Below are 17,168 nucleotides of genomic sequence, written 5' to 3'. Positions count from 1 at the left end.
AGGACAATCATCTATCAAGGAAAGAGAGATTATTTAACTTTTTGACAGCTAGGGTCTGCAAACTTTTTCGGCTGAAGGCTGGAGAGAGTAAATACTCTGTCTTTGTGGTAGCCACTGCAGAAGAAAAGCAGCCAGAGAGCAGGAACAAAGACAGTGGGTGAGTGAGCTCTGCTCCGGCAGTCCCTAAGAACGCTGCAGTCCGAATTCCTTTTCTTTTCTCTCTTTCTCTCTTTCTTTTCTGTTTCTTTCTTTCTTTTCCCTCCAGGGTTACCACTGGGGCTCGGTGCCTGCACCACGAATCCACTGCTCCTGGAGGCCATTTTTTCCCCTTTTGTTGCCCTTGTTGTTGTAGCCTTGCTGTAGTTATTATTATTGTTGTTGTTGATGTTGTTCGTTGTTGGATAGGACAGAGAAAAATCGAGAGAGGAGGGGAAGACAGAGGGGGAGAGAAAGGCAGACATCTGCAGACCTGCTTCACCGCCTGTGAAGCGACTCCCCTGCAGGTGGGGAGCCGGGGCTCGAACCGGGACCCTTATGCCGGTCCTTGCGCTTTGCGCCACGTGCGCTTAACCTGATGCGCTACCGCCCGAACCCCACAGTTTGAATTTCATATTATGTCCATGGGTCTCTGAAATATTCTTCTTTCTCTTGTTTTTCGCCATTAAAAAAGGAGAGACCCTTCTTAGCTGAGGGTGGGGGCTGAGGGTGGGGCTGTGTGAGCAGAGGCTGCAGGCCCAGTTTGGCCGTGGGCCCCCGGTCTGCCTGCCTCGGAGCTGAGGCTGGTCCACTGACGCGGCAGTGAGCTGATCAGAGATTTCCCGTTAGACAGCAAAAGGCCTTCGATATATTTTTAGATTATTACATGAAGCAGAACTGAATAAAAAATGCGGTTACGTAACGAGACTGTGAACATTAGAAACTGAGCCTTCTGGGAATCTGACACCCCCTCCCTCTCCCCCAGACTTTCTGACCAGGCGCTACCCAAGGTCCTCAGCTGACGTCCCGGTGAGTGGCTCATGATGCCTGTGACCCGCCATTTATGTCCCTTCTGCCTCCTCCCCTCTCAGTTTCTCTCTGTCCTGTCCAATAGCAATGGAGAAAATGGCCACCAGGAGCAGTGGATTCGTAGTGCTGGCACCAAACTGCAGGAATAACCCTGAGGAAGAAAAAGAGAGAGAGAGAGAGAGAAGACCAGAACACTGCTTGGTTCTGGCTCAAGACAGTGCTGGGGATTGAACCTGCAACCTCTGGGGCCCCAGGCACGTAAGCTCTGAGCTCTCCAGGCTGAGCTGTCTCCCTGCTCCCCAAGGCAGTCAGCTGGTCACATCAAAGAGGAAGATTATTGGCTCACCTGTGCTCTCTCCGGAGAGGTTCTCAGCGCGGTTGGTTCTGGTCCCGCAGAGGCGGACGATGCTGGAGGAAGCGAGGTGGCTGAGCCTGGGCAGACACTCGGCACTCCCTCTTGTGCTCTCGCCCCCTGACACTGTGGGGCGAGCGAAACGTGAGCATGAAATCTGGAGACAGCAGAGGAGGCGGGGCTGGGGTAGCTTCCAGTCCCAAACATCTCATTTTCAAAAAATTTTCACTCCACACGAGAGAGACAGAGAGAGAGAGAGAGAGAGAGAGAGAGAGAGGTGGGCCGGGGGGCACCAGTGCACCATTCTGGCACACACAGTGCCAGGGTTCGAGCCAGAAGCCTCAGTACAAGAGTCCAGCATTCTAGCAGCTCAACTAACTTTTAAAAAAATTTTATTTATTCTGATGAAATACAGAAAGAGAGAGAGAGAGAGAGGAGACCAGAGCCCTGCTCAGCTCTCGCTATAATGGTGCTTGGGACTGAACCTGCGACCTCAGAGCCTCAGGCATGAAAGTCTTTGTGCAGAGCCATTACGCTGTCTCCCCAGCCCATTTTCTAAAAATATTTCTGTCTGAAAACAAGTGACAAGAAGATATTTTGCCACTGCTGATCTGTCAACTATAGGTAAGTGATTGGACTAACGTGAGGCCCCCAGCAGCGGGTGAATGATCAGGTACTGGGCATAGATGAGGCCCACACACAGAATCTCCTCTGGCCACAAAGCACTTCTTTTGGTGGGGATGAGGGGGAAGAGGGCATACATAAATCAGACCATTTATAAAAGCATTAATAAAATACTGATAAAACTCAGAAGAGCTACTGTTTGAAGACATATGTGTGCGTGTGCATGTCTTCTGGCTCACCTGGAGGTACCTGCTTTGCTGTGCATGTGACCCCAGTTCAAGCCTAGCCCCCCCAACACTGGGGGCGGGGGAAGCCTTGGTGCTGTGCTGTCTTTTCCTCTCTCCTGTTCTCCCCCTCTGTCTATTGGGAAAAGCTGGCCTAGAAGAGTGAAGTCCAGGTGGCAGTATCAACATAGGAAAGAGATTTACTACAAAAAGTAGTATTTGATCGGAGCGTGCTTTTCCCGGGGGCTGGGGGGGGGGGGGAGGCGATCACACACAGACGGCCGGGTAGGGTAGCAGTATTAGGGGGCAGAAAAGGTTTGTCGAGGAAGAAAGGAGGAGTCATAGTGGAAAAGTGAACAATGAAGCCAGTTTTGTTCCCCTTTTTTTGGACCTGTTGATTCACTGCCCCAGGTCACATCCCTCCCTTTCTGTTTCTCGTCTCCCACTGGGGCTCGGGGCATGCTTCACTCAGTCTCCTAAAAGCCCGTTTTTCCTTTTAACATGGCAGGGCAGACAGAGATAAGAGAGGGAGGCAGAGGAGAGGCACCTGCAGCACCGCTGGACTGCTCAGGAAGTTTCCAACCTGCAGGAAAGGGCTCGGGGCTGGAAGCCAGATCCTTACACATGGCAACTGTGCATTCTAACAGGTGCTCCAACACCTACCCTCTTTTTAAAAAAGATTTTATCTTTTTAAAAGTTATTTATTTATTTTAGGACAGAGAGAAATTAAGAGGGAGGAGAGAGACAGACAGACACCTGCAACGCTGCTTCACTGCTTGTGGGAACTGTAGGTGGGGCCCAGGGGATTGAACCCAGATTCCTGTGCACAGTAATGAGCACTTAACCAGGTGTGCCCCAAGATTTTCTTTATTAAGAAGAGGAAGGGGGGGTCGGGCGGTAGCGCAGTGGGTTAAGCACACGGTGCGCAAAGCACAGGGACCGGAGGAAGGATCCTGGTTTGAGCCCCCGGCTCCCCACCTGCAGGGGAGTCGCTTCACAGGCAGTGAAGCAGGTCTGCAAGGGTCTTTCTCTCCCCCCTCTGTCTTCCCCTCCTCTCTCCATTTCTCTCTGTCCTGTCCAACAACAACAGCATCAATAACAGTAATAATAATACCCACAACAATGGTAAAAAAAAACAACCAGGGTAACAAAAGGGAAAAAATGGCCACCAGGAGCAGTGGATTTGCGGTGCAGGCATCAAGCCCCAGCGATAACCCTGGAGGGAAAAAAAAAAAAAGAAGGGGAAGGAATGAGCCTGTGCTGTGCCAGGGGTCACCCTTGGGGCCTCGCGATTAGCCATTCGCCACATTAGCTCCTGTCCTGGCAGCTGGGCGGCACCAGATCACTTTCTCCCTCAGAGAGAGCGAGAGAAAGGACACCCGCTCAGTGCCATGGTATCTCCCATGTGCTGCTGGGGCTCAAATCGGGGCCTCGTGCATGGCAAGGCCTGTCTCTCCCCGGGGAGCCGCCTCCACCTGGAAGCTAGGGATTTCATCCTGAACGTCACTGCTGCTTTCTGTTAATAGAAGCTCACGATTCTACACCATGCCGACTTAAACAACACCTACAGGAACTAGAGTCGCTCCCTTTCTTGTCCTTTCCTTGAGCGTCTTCAGCAGCCGGGTCCCCTCTTCTGACTTCACCTTTGGATAAGGAGTTAGATCCACGATCAGACTGAGCCCCTGGGGGAAGAACAGAAGAGAAAGGCCTGCTCGCTCTGTTGAGCATGGCTGCTTTGGCGGGAGCGCTACAGGGAGAAGCCTGGCTCTAGCAGAGTGCGGGCTACTGGAGGACATTTTCCGCATTACTCCACTAGCAGCCCCCATCTCCCTCCACATCAATAAGAGGGGCTGCCTCAAAAGAACGGTCTGTGGCCAAGTAGCTACGTGCTTGCCGTATAATCCAGGCTCCAAAAAAACAGAGACACAGCAGACATTCTTTCCACAAGCCCCTGGCCTGTGCGGGTGGCAGTCTGACTGTCAGCTAGCGAGGGAGGAGGGAAAGCTGCAGGGCCTCACAACATTCACACACGGGTCACTGGAGACGAATGTCTAAATGATGTGCCCAAGAAAAAGAGGCAGCTTACTTCAAGCAACGCGTGATCAATTTACAAAATCTAGCTGGATAATCATTGGATCCCAAAACACTACAATGACAAGAGAATGAGAGAAAAGTGAGGTTAAAGTTACTGTTCCAGAGAACAAGGTTGCAGCGCTTAAGTGACCTTCCAGCGTGTTGTTCTGAAAAACTCTCTAGTTTTCAGAAATAGCTTCAGTAGATTGGGATCAACGCATAAGGCTTTGAATTGCGCTTTTTATCTTAGAAGACAGGAGATCTTAGGTAAACCAATTAGCCTTTTTGTCAGCACCCTAACTCCAAGACTTAGAACACACGGCGTTGTTTGTGGTTATAGGAAAGATTATGTATGGAATGACTTTATCAAATTATAAAGAAGTACAGAAATTATATTAATTATTGCTAGGTATTTGTTTTAACATCTTTATAGTCATTTTGAGTTTGTACTTTTTCTAAAGAACTACCAAAATTAGATTTCAACAGTTAGCTTATGTTTACTACTCTTTTAAAATATTGTTATTATTAGACAGAGAGAAATTGAGAAGGGAGGGGGAGATAGAGGAGTGAGACAGAGAGATACCCGCAGACCTGCTCCACCACTGTGAAGCTGTCCCCCTGCAGGTGGGACCAGGAGCTGTCCAGTAAGAGCTGGCTCCCACAGGATCCTGAAGAGTCAAACCTTCTTTTGTAATCTGTTAAATGCAATACTAAGAGGCAATTTGTTAAGTGATTTTTTTTTAGTGTGTTAGTATTATTAAAATTTGAGATAAAACCTAAACAAGTGTTTTTATATTTTCTACACTTTTCTGGAGAGAAGGGAGAGAGAGAGAGGAGAAAGGGGAGAGAGAGAACCAGCTTCCCTACTTTATGTGGTGCTGGGACTGGACAAAGCATGTGCTCCACTGTGATGCCACCTCCTCCCCTATCTACAGATCCTGTATTTTCATGAGTCCAACGCTATCTCCGTGCTACTGGGCTGTAGGAAACATGCACAGAGAACACAGGAAAATACATCATGGCTTTTCCAACAACCCAACAGAATGCTGCAGTTTTCTATATACTAAAATGTTTCTCATGACCTGGGATCTGCATGTAGCTTAAGATTACTTTCCCATTTTTATTTGACAGGATAGAGAGACATTGAGAAGAGAGGGGAGACAGGAAGTAAGAGAGAGAACTGCAAACCTGCTTCACCACTCTGGTGGGGAGCGGAGGCTTGAACCTGGGTCCTTGCACAGAGTAGTGTGTGCACTCAACTAGGTACACCACCACCCAGCCTCCAGACTAGCATATTATTAAAATCAGAAAAGTAATGTTGAGATGGAATTTTTGATTCAGCCCAGGGATGAAATGTATTTTTAAAACTTCTACTAACATTTTCATATTTACTTTTTTATAAATAAATATAAATATAAATATAAATATATATTTTCTCTTTTGTTGCCCTTGTTGAACATTTTCACATCTGCAGTGGAAAGCGTATCCTAAGACGCAAAGCCAGTGTGCTGCCCAGATGAGAGCGTGTTCCGGCGCCAATGTGTGCTGCTTCAGAGACACCACAACGCACCTTAGGCCTCTAGAGCAGATGGCTCAGGAGTGCAAAGGGCACGGGTAGCAAGCCAGGCTCTGGGGGCTGCTCACACAGTTAGCGAGATCAGACCAGCAAAGGCGGAGAATTTCACATCTCCCCCCCAAAATGGAGGGAGTAGGAATTGGATGTTTTTTTCAGATGGGAAGAGGATTCTTCTGAGGCAGCCCCTCTTATTGGAACTAAATCAAAACTAGATGGCGGTCAGCATTTTGAGACGATGTCAAAATTCTAAAGACTGTGAAGTCTGGGTCAGTCGGCTAGAAGGACAAAAGTGAAAGTATGCAGCTTATAGGCCTCATCCTTTCAGTACCTGAGGGGGTTGTTTGCGACAAGTGGGCCTGCTTCTTGAGAGCCCTTCTGAACTGTGCTACTGCCAACAGGACGTTTCTTACTTTAGTCCAAAGAAAGTAGCCACTACGACTTCTTGAAGGCCAGGTACTTTCCAAAACAGCCTATTTATTAAAAAATAAAATAAAATAAAATAAAACAATTAGTCAAGTAATTTTTACAGATAAACATGCAAGGCTTTAAGACCATTCTAGACAAGGGTTAACACAAAGCAAAACCAAAAACTCTTACTTGGCCTACAAGATAATTCTAAACACTCCAGAATAAATGCCCATGATCCCTGTGGCCCACAAGGCAATTGTAGACGCTCCAGAATAAATGCCCATGATCCCTGTGGCCCACAAGGCAATTGTAGACGCTCCAGAATAAATGCCTGGTGAGGCCGAGTCATCATAGAACCACACCCCCTGCTCGCCAGTAAACCAGAGCGGTCACCTTGTTGTAGTAGCCGTAAGTGATGGCGTTGGGGTCGATGCCGGCTTTGTGCATCTCGAAAAGGACCCGGACAGCGAGCACCGGCTGGTCGTACTGGCCACAGAGCTGCATGAGGACGCGGTAGCACACCTGGAACAGGAAAGCAGGGTGTACAGGAGACGGCGCTGGGGACACGGGCCTGGGACGGAGAGAAGTGTTTGAAGGAGCCATCGCTACCTCGTCAGGCGGATCCATCTTCTTGGACTGCATCTTCCTGAGCACGTCGTAGGCCGTTTTCAGAGCCCTGACTTTGGAGTGACAGACTTTCACATAGGCCGGGAGGCAGATGAACCACAGCCCATAACAGTGACGTAGCAGGCACCTCGACCACATCTGGGGGATGGAACAGTACCTCTTGGCGATCTTGTGGGCCGATTTGATTTCCTGAAAATACACACATAGGGTATCGTGGATGAAAGTGGGGCGGAGAGGAAGGTCACCCTGTAGACGGCACCCTTCACTCTGCGGGGACCCAGGTCCAAGTCCCCAACTCCACACTCAGACAGCAGGAGAAGCTCCGTGAATGGCAGAGCAGTGCTGCAATCTCTCTCTCTCTCTTCTTTCTCCCTCTCCACCCTCCCCCAAATTAAAAGGGAAAAAGGAAGTCTGTCAGGAGCAAGATGGGCCAAAATCAATACAATCGTACATTAGTCCCCTTCTTAACTTCTGTAAGAATGTACAAGCCACACACCTGCCTTTATAATGCTTCTCTGCAGAAACTCTGTCTGCAACTAGTATATACTCAAACCTTTGCTGGATTTGAATTACATAGTATACATAAAACCAGCTGGGGGCCTGGTGGCGGGGTCCTTGGTCAAGCACACGTCACCACACACCAGGAGCAGGGCTCAAGCCCCACTCCCCACCTGCAGGGTGAAAGCTTCACAAATGGTGAAGCAGGTCTGCAGGCATCTCTCTCTCTTTCCCTAACTCCCCCTCCCCCCTCAATTTCTCTATCAAATAAATAAGAGGGAAAAAAAAGAAAGAAAAAAAAAAAGGAAGGAAGAAAGAAAGAAAGGCTGCCAGGCGCAGTGGATTTGTGTGGGCATGGAGCCTCCAGAGATAACCCAGGCGACGATCAAATAAAGTAAAAGAGGAAAGAAAAAGTTCCAGGGCGCTCATGTGTCAACACCTGTACTGTAAACCACTAACTCTCTCCCCCCAGCAGCAAAATGATTGGGGGGGGGGGGAACAAAAGGGTAAAGTTCTAGGACAAGAGGACAAGTCAGTCCTCGAAGCCCTTGCATGCTAAGTTATCTTCAGAACCCTCATGCCGATGAAGTCCTCTGACGATCGTTTTAAAACCCAGTGACCAAACACACCCAGGGAAGATGTCTGCCAAGTGCACTGTTTTCTTTTTGTAATCGATTGATTACCTGAAAGATGGTAAGTTTGCAAAGTCAAAGTACCTGCTTTGTTCTTCTGAACATGGGGGAGGGACTACTAGGACTGTTTGACTTGGATGGCAACTTATTACTCTTTCGGGCTCGTGGGGATCCTTCTGGCTTCTCAAATAAATCGTGCCTAAGAACTGGAAATCCATTATAGCTGTTTTTGAGAAGAAAAGAAAAGAAAAGAAAAGAAAAGAAAAAAAAGCGAAACTGTTTAAGCACATATAGAATCTCATATAGGCTATAAACTAGAAAAGGCAACCAATAACTTCTTAAACTTAAAACTATCTTTCTCCCTAAGACTGTGGTATATTCAACAAATATTCATACACGTGTTGTTGCTCCTTACTACACAATTCAGAAATGGAATAGTCGAACACAAACTCAAGAACGCTCCAGTGGACAAAGGCGTAACACATTCACATTTGGCTGAGGGTGACATCAGAGCCCAAACATACTTTGGGAAGTCAGCTTCAAGGAAACTCTGCCACGGCAGACGGGAGATGTTCCAGCACGGCTTGCCAAGAGGACTGCCGTAACATCTAGCACCGGCGCTTTAGATGAAGTCCTCGCCGCACTCTCTTCACGACAAGCAAAGGACGTATCAGCCCCGGCACACACTCGCAGGCTAGCACTGACTGGCTTACAGGTTTATGAAGTAGGCTCAGGGTCTAGTTTCTGAGGGAGAAACTGAGGAGGCTGAAGAGGTGGGCGGAATGGTGAGAACGCCTGGCTCTACACGGACTGAGGGGATGAGGGGCAGAAGTGAGGGTCTGCTGGACAGAAGAGAGGAAGCCTCCGGCAGCAGACAGGCATTTTCCTATGTCCTTCAAGGCACACAGCTCTAATGAAGGAAAAGCTTACTGCAATAAGAAGTGGTAATGTTGTTACCTCTTACTCGATGCAAATTCAGTACAACTAGAAAAATACTGGCAGTGGCTCAATGTTACGCCAGAATGAAACGCTAAGAATTCAGGGAAACCATGCCCTTTCAAACAGCTGCTGGCGCTGGGTGCGGCATACACAGATGGGCAAACATGCTACCACACCCAAAGACCTGGGTTCAAGCCCCTGCTCCCTATCTGCAGGGAGGGGAAGCCTCACAAGCCGTAAGGCAGGTCTGCAGGTGTCTCTTTTTCTCTCTTCTGCTCTGTCTCCCCCTTCCCTATTCCTTCTTTCCTGTCTCCATCCAATGAGTAAATAACATATGAAAAAATGAACAAAACACCCCCTGCATTTACACAGTGTGAGAGGATAATTCTGTGCATCTGATGGAAATACACTGCACTACTATTTTCTACAGTAAGGGGTATGTGTGAATCATTTTTGAAGAGGACTGACCACTGTGCTTAGTACTAACATTTGCTTTTTTTTTTAAAAAAAATTACTTATTTCTTTATTTATTCCTTTTTGTTGCCCTTGTTGTTTTATTGTTGTTATAGTTATTGTTGTCATCATTGTTGGATAGGACAGAGAGAAATGGAGGGGAAGACAGAGATGGGGAGAGAAAGACAGACACCTGCAGACCTACTTCACCGCCTGGGAAGCGACTCCCCTGCAGGTGGGGAGCCGGGGGCTCAAACCGGGATCCTTAAGCCGGTCCTTGCGCTTTGCGCCACCTGCGCTTAACCCGCTGCGCTACCGCCCGACTCCCTCAGCATTTGCTTTTTGACAGGCAGGGAGGTGGGCACCTGGCTGGGTGCACACAGAATCACGTGGCAAGGCCAGGGGTCAAGCCCCAGTCCCCACCTGCAGGGGAAGTTCCAAAGTGGTGCAACAGTGCTGCCGCTGTTTCTTTCTCAATTTCCTTCTGCCCTACCAAATAAAAGAAAGTAATTTAAAAGACTGCCAGGAGTAGTGGATTCACTGTACAGGCACAAAGCCCCAGCAACAACCCTAGTGACAATTTAAAAACCAAAACAAAGCACTTATGTTGCTAATAATGAGTATGCTTACAACAAAACTATATTAGTACTTTCAGGGAAAAATGACTTCGCTTTTTAAGCTACGCAATTTTATTATTAAAGGACTGAATCTAAAATCTAAATTAAAACGTTCAAACCGCACAACAGAGAGAAAAACAAGACCATATTGGTGGAACATACCAAAAGAAGTCTTAGAAGTACAAGGCACAAAAGAGATCAAAGAAATGAGATCTTGTTTATAAATAAAAAGAGAAAGGTAGAGAAATTAGGAGGAACATTTTAAATACCCTACACAAGGCAGACTGTAAAAAAGTTGTATGAACATCACTGTCAGGGGACAAGAAGGGCAGGAATCAAGTGGCGTCTGAATTCACCGACACCTGCGACACCACTCTGTCACCCGTGACAGAAGGCTTTCCTGGACAGCCCTTGTTCCACTACTGTGACTGACTCAGTGGACGGCAGGCGTGAGAAATGGCTTTAGCGTCTTTTAAAACGGAGTTCTGGTGGTGGGAACTGTGTGGAGTTGTACCCCTCTTATCCTATGGTTTTGTCCGTGTTTCCTTTTTATAAATAAATTTAAAAAATAAATAATAATAATAATAAACCTTCAGAATTTATTTATTTTGAGTAAACTAAGACAGTGCCAGTGGGAGGACTTAAGAGGTCACTTGAAATCCAAAAGAAAGTCCAGTTTAAAATAAACCCAAACTGGAGACTCTCTCTACCTCCTAACAGACGCATGCGTGTAGCACGCAACAGGACAAAGTGTGCCTTTCTCCATCAGAGTCCTTATTCCATTCAAGGCTTTCACCAAGCTCTTAGCACAGCGCCTGATCAAATAGCCTAGACTTGCAATGATCAGTGCCACTAGCTCTGAATTTCCATGCCATAAAACCTCACAAGATAGATAACAGCCTAAAAAAAATGCGTCCAACTCAAAAGCCACAAATAGCGGCTCTCAATTAGATTTAATCCTTTTGCAAATCAAACTTACAACTGTCAGTGTGGGCATGTCAAGAAAACCGGAAAATCAGCTTTATTGAGAAACAAAAATCAGAACTGTCAACATTGCGCTGCATTTTAGCGGCACGGTGCGTAGCTGAAAAGAATCAGCACTTAGGAGAGCAGATAGCTCGGCAGATGCAGAAGGGCTCTGTCAGACTTGACTCTTTTTCTCTCAGTGCCTCCAGACTTAAGGGATGTGGGATGAGCTTGTGTACCACCTTCAAAATTAGGGATCTAGGGAGTCAGGCGGCAGCGCAGCGGGTTAAGCACAGGTGGCACAAAGCTCAAGGACCGGCATAAGGATCCCGGCCCCCGGCTCCCCACCTGCAGGGGAGTCGCTTTACAAACAGTGAAGCAGGTCTGCAGGTGTCTGTCTTTCTCTCCCCGTCTTCCCCTCCTCTCTCCATTTCTCTCTGTCCTATATAACAGCAACGACATCAATCATAACTACAACAATAAGACAACAAGGCAATAAAAGGGAATAAATAATAAATAAAAAATATTTTTAAAAAATAGGCATCTGTAAAGCTGGGCTTTCTGAGGTACCACAGTCCTTAGAATGCTACGCCACAGACAATGGGCTGACTCTCTCTCGGTCTCAAACACCCTGCTACCGAAGTACCTGTACTGTAGGGGGGGCTCTTCACCGTTGGGCAGATGGGGGATCTCAGGTGGTGTGACAAACACAGTGTGTTCACTCTTGAACGATTCATCCAGTTCAATAAGCCGCACTTCCCCCGTCTTGTCCATATCCACCTGGAGGAGTCAAAAATGGCACATTAAAAAAAAAAAAAAAAAAGCATCAGTTGGTCAAGTGTCCCTTGACAGAGAACTTCTTTTTGAGAAGTCATGAAATGTACAGAGTAACACAGGAATTGGAGGAGGCTTCCTGCCACAAGTCTTCCTACCCCGGAACAAGACGTGGCTCGCTTCCTGCTTCTGCCACCTTCCTTCCTGTGCCTCAGGAACAGAGGGTTTTCTTCAGGGGAAGTTTATGGCAGGGTCACCTCCTCGTGTTCCCCCAGCAGTGTCTGTCCATTCTGCTGAGAGTTATTTTTACAGAAGTATTTCGAGCATACAGAAGGACACAGAGGGTCATAAAGTGAATAGACCACTGCCAACTGCATTTGACTGGTCTTGTTTCAGACGTTTCACTCAAGAAATCCTGCCTTCCACCCAGGTGTGATTGAAGCCCTTGCTGACCTCTCTAGTGTGGCATATGGATTAATCATCACTCACAGACACCTATTTGGAATGGGGGGGTTTCCACAGAACACTCCGGGCTCCTTCGTTAAACTGGAATGTCACGATGGTGACTCGTTTTCAGTACATCTCTCAGTGACAGGCATTTGAATGCACTTGATTTACTTCATCTGCCAAATGTCCTTGAGGGAAATGCCTCAGATCTTCATGTTCAAACACTATGTGGCTTTAGACATTAAAAAAATATATTTATTTATCCCCTTTTGTTGCCCTGGTTGTTTCATTGTTGTGGTTATTATTGTTGTTGTTATTGATGTCATTGTCGGCTAGGACAGAGAGAACTGGAGAGAGGAAGGAAGACAGAGAGGGGGAGAGAAAGACAGACACCTGCAGACCTGCTTCACCGCTTATGAAGTGACTCCCCTGCAGGTGGGGAGCTGGGAGCTCGAACCAGGATCCTTACACCGGTCCCTGCACCATGTGCGCTTAACCTGCTGCGCTACCGCCCGACTCCTGGCCTTAGACATTTCTACACCACCGTCCACATGTCTTTAAAGCGTAGGTGAATCGCATAGTGTGCTATGGTCTGCAGCTGTACTGAGATGTGTCTGTTTTCCATATACGGACACACAGGTTATTTGCTCATGTAGAATTAACTTTTTAACTGGCTATACTCATTCTTGATGAATTTTATCTTTTAGAGTGAAGTAATGTTGGTTTATAAGGCTGTCTGCCAGGGTTGGATGGTTGAGTGCACACGTTACCACGTGCAAGGACCTAGCTTCAAGCCCTGGTCCCCACCTGCAGGGAGAAACTTCACGAGCAGTGGAAACAGCGCTGCAGGTGTCTCTTTGTCTATCTCCCCTTCCCTCTCAACACCTGTCTCTATTCAATAAACAATAAATAAAAATGTAAAGAGACCATTTGTGTTTTAGGGTGCAGCTTCACATCTCTCCACATGCTACCCACACCGTGCCTGACACCAGAGCAACAATGTCCCTCCACACAGGCGTCCGGGCTCCCTCCCATCTCACTCTGTTGCTCTCTGTAGCCAGAATCTGAGTTTCTGTGTGACTCCCTCAGTCCCTTTGCCCTGTCTCCTACCCCACCTGGCAGGGAGACCTCCGGACAGCACTTAGCATGACCTTCTGGCTCCATCCAGCTGCAGCAAAAGCTCATCTTTCCTGACAACTGAACTATTCCACCAGCCACAACTCCCCACGCTCCAGGGGCACTGCTAAATAGACCAGTGAGACAACTGGGTACTAAAGAGCTAGTAAGAAAAAAATGGGGGTGGGAAGGAGATAGCATAATGTTTATGCAAAGAAACTTTCCTGCCTGAGGCTCTGAAGTCCCAGGTTCAGTCTCCCTACACCACCATCAGCCAGAGCTGAGCCAGGTTCTGGTTAAAAAAAAAAAAAAAAGAAAGGTGTTTAAAAAAATAGGAAATATGGAGTCGGGCGGTAGCTCAGAGGGTTAAGCGCATGTGGCACAAAGGGCAAGGACCGGTGTAAGGATCCCGGTTCGAGCCCCTGGCTCCCCACCTGCAGGGGAGTCGCTTCACAGGCGGTGAAGCAGGTCTGCAGGTGTCTGTCTTTCTCTCCCCCTCCCTGTCTTCCCCTCCTCACTCCATTTCTGTCTTATCCAAAAAAAACGATGGCATCAACAATAATAACTAAAAAACAACAGGGACAACAAAAGGGAAAATAAATAAATAAATGTTTAAAAAATTTTAAAAAGGAAATAATCAAGTCTTTATGTCTCACTATACCAACATCTCCAGGCTAACTTGATGATGAGGTATTGCAAACTAAAGCCAAGATCAAATGCCACCTCACATCCATAAGAACGGACCAGATCAACAAAACAGAACAAAAGGTGCGGAGAAAGAGGAATTCTGGGGGCAGGCTGATGGTTTGCCTGGCAGAGTTAACATGCATGAGGACCCAGGTTCAAGCCCCCAGGCTCCATTTGCAGAGAGTAAGCTTCACGAGCAGTGGAGCAGTGCTGTAGGTGTCTCTCACTGTCTGTCTGTCCAATCTCTGTCTCTCACCTCTATAAAAACAGAAAGAAATGGTCACCTGGAGTTCTGCAGTCACCAGGCAATGAGTCCCAGAGACAACCCTGGTGGAGATCTTATAAAAAGAAGCGACAGGAACTCACTGGCACACTGTTGATGATACTGCAAAGACGGTTTGGCCCCCATGGAGACAGCATGGAGTGTCCTTAAGTACAAAGGGAAACACCTTAGGATCCAGCAATGCCAGTCCTAGGCACTGTGCAAAAACAGGACAGCACTTAAGTGCCAACCACAGATGACCAGATAAAGAAGCTATGGGGCAGACAGTCAACACCATTCCAAATGGGACGTGTGAGACGGCATCATTCAGATAGATGATGAAAGGAAGCAAAGTCGCCACTGCCCGCAGTTCTCACTAAATCTAACAGTTGATCTGACTACCTTTCCCCCAGTAGCTATTTCTTTCCCCTCTTTATGGAGTTCACTGAGTCTACTTACTCCCAGTTGTACCCGTTTTGTCCCAGATGCTGCCATCTCGTGTCCTGATTGGAATGGCGTTGACAGTCTAGCCCTAACTCCTGCATCCAGTCATCTGTGTTGCCATCTCATGTCTGGTTGGAATGGCGTTGACAGTCTAGCCCTAACTCCTGCATCCAGTCATCTGTGTTGCCATCTCATGTCCTGATTGGAATGGCGTTGACGGTCTAGCCCTAACTCCTGCATCCAGTCATCTGTGTTGCCATCTCGTGTCCTGATTGGAATGGCGTTGACAGTCTAGCCCTAACTCCTGCATCCAGTCATCTGTGTTGCCATCTCGTGTCCTGATTGGAATGGCATTGACGGTCTAGCCCTAACTCCTGCATCCAGTCATCTGTGTTGCCATCTCATGTCTGGTTGGAATGGCGTTGACGGTCTAGCCCCTAACTCCTGCATCCAGTCATCTGTGTTGCCATCTCATGTCTGGTTGGAATGGCGTTGACAGTCTAGCCCTAACTCCTGCATCCAGTCATCTGTGTTGCCATCTCATGTCCTGATTGGAATGGCGTTGACGGTCTAGCCCTAACTCCTGCATCCAGTCATCTGTGTTGCCATCTCATGTCTGGTTGGAATGGCGTTGACGGTCTAGCCCTAACTCCTGCATCCAGTCATCTGTGTTGCCATCTCGTGTCCTGATTGGAATGGCGTTGACGGTCTAGCCCCTAACTCCTGCATCCAGTCATCTGTGTTGCCATCTCATGTCCTGATTGGAATGGCGTTGACGGTCTAGCCCCTAACTCCTGCATCCAGTCATCTGTTGTTGGCCATTGGGGTTGCTTCCTAGTCTGGCTCGTGTGAGCACTGTGGCCGTGCATTTTTCTTTTTTTCTTTTTCTTTTTTAAAAACTTTTCTCTCTTTTTTAAATATTTTATTTATTTATTCCCTTTTGTTGCCCTTGTTGTTTTATTGTTGTAGTTATTATTGATGTCGTTGTTGGATAGGACAGAGAGAAATGGAAAGAGGAGGGGAAGATAGAGACAGAGAGGGGGAGAGAAAGACAGACACCTGTAGACCTGCTTCACTGCCTGTGAAGCGACTGCCCTGCAGGTGGGGAGCCGGGGGCTTGAACCCAGATCCTTACGCGGGTCCATTAGCGCTTTGCGCCACGTGCGCTTAACCCGCTGTGCTACCGCCCGACTCCCGGCCGTGCATTTTTCTATCCTTTCACTTTAGTGCTTTCCTCTCTCCTCTTTCCCTCTTGATTTCTGGCTGTCTCTATCCAATAAGTAAAGATAATAGTGGAAAAAAAAAAAGACAACGGCTATGATTCTTGGTACTCTGCAGATTCAGATAGTCCCCTCGCTTGCCAGTGAGGTCTCCTCTCAACATTATACAAACAGCCACGCCACAACCCTCACTGCAATCACTTGGGCATTTCTGTCTTTTGGAAAACTCAGTGACATCTGTCTCAACGGGGAGAAAAAATCCAACTCCCACGGCAGGATAAAATCAAAATGATTCGCATCTCTTCATCCCCCATAAGACATTAATATGCTCAGAAAGGTCTGTAGAGGGAGGCCTGAAAGATAAGAACCCCCCTCCCTCCGACTATTTGTTACACAAAACTGTCTTACACAAACAGATTGGAAAGATTTAAAATATAATCATCAAAGAATAGGAACACACGGTTCTTAAATGAGTCACGGATGACGTGCACATACTCCTTAACTCCTGTTGCTCCTCATTCCTATTCAGCACTGCCCACTTCGGCTTTGCCAAGGCCTCTCACTTGGATCAGCCAAGACCCAAAAAGAACAGATCTTAATCTCTGTTCAGTCTTAGTTGTGGACTGGCTTTCTCAGCCAAGGCACAGCCAGTATGATCTACTCTGCAGTACTTAGACTGCCAGAGGTAAGAGGGTCTGTTCACTCAGACAGTTAAGCTCGGAGTCCCTCAGCTAAGCAATCCTCCCGCAGAATGACTACTGCTCAGGCGCTGCTGGCATCCGGAGGCATCTGCAACGCGAGCGAGCGCTGAGTGAGGCAGGGGCGCAGGAGGAGGCGGCAGCAGCTCGCTCGCTGTCTCCGCGCGCTCTGGGGAGCGCTTTGGGCACGCTTAGCTCTTCAGTGCCGATACAGGTCAGCTGGACACACTTCGGATCTTGTGACATCTCATTACTTTTTCCTCTTGTAAGAATTCTTGGATCTATCGTAAAGCGAATACCAGCAGGAATGCTCTAGGCAGCTCGCTGGCAGCTTTAATTTCACACATTCGTGGTGCATCCCGTGAGTACCTTTCATTGGGGAAACTGATGGTCCTTCCTAGCTGACTGAATCCACATGGAGCCCAGTCACTTTCAAAGCCAGCAACAAGCAGACATCAGGCTCAACATGACGCTGTTGACTGGCTACGGAAGAAGGGCAAACACTAGAAGAAGAAGATTTCACACA

The 17,168-nt window shown here is 47.7% G+C and overlaps 1 protein-coding gene across 3 annotated transcripts in view; it reads right to left on the bottom strand.

Annotated features, from left to right (window-relative positions):
* DENND4A (DENN domain containing 4A) overlaps positions 1-17,168 on the bottom strand; it is a 109,835-nt gene that overhangs the window by 22,417 nt on the left and 70,250 nt on the right. For all 3 annotated transcript variants that reach the window (XM_060174291.1, XM_060174292.1, XM_060174293.1), the window contains 7 exons: positions 11,641-11,774; positions 8,104-8,242; positions 6,872-7,078; positions 6,656-6,784; positions 6,183-6,324; positions 3,774-3,887; positions 1,352-1,483 (listed from right to left, as the gene is read on the bottom strand). In XM_060174291.1, the coding sequence (XP_060030274.1) occupies positions 1,352-1,483; positions 3,774-3,887; positions 6,183-6,324; positions 6,656-6,784; positions 6,872-7,078; positions 8,104-8,242; positions 11,641-11,774 (997 nt within the window). The remainder of the gene's footprint in view (positions 1-1,351; positions 1,484-3,773; positions 3,888-6,182; positions 6,325-6,655; positions 6,785-6,871; positions 7,079-8,103; positions 8,243-11,640; positions 11,775-17,168) is intronic.

This window comes from Erinaceus europaeus, chromosome 16 (assembly GCF_950295315.1).
Source record: "Erinaceus europaeus chromosome 16, mEriEur2.1, whole genome shotgun sequence".
Lineage (NCBI taxonomy): Eukaryota > Metazoa > Chordata > Mammalia > Eulipotyphla > Erinaceidae > Erinaceus > Erinaceus europaeus.
This window is presented reverse-complemented; position numbering and strand designations above follow the sequence as displayed.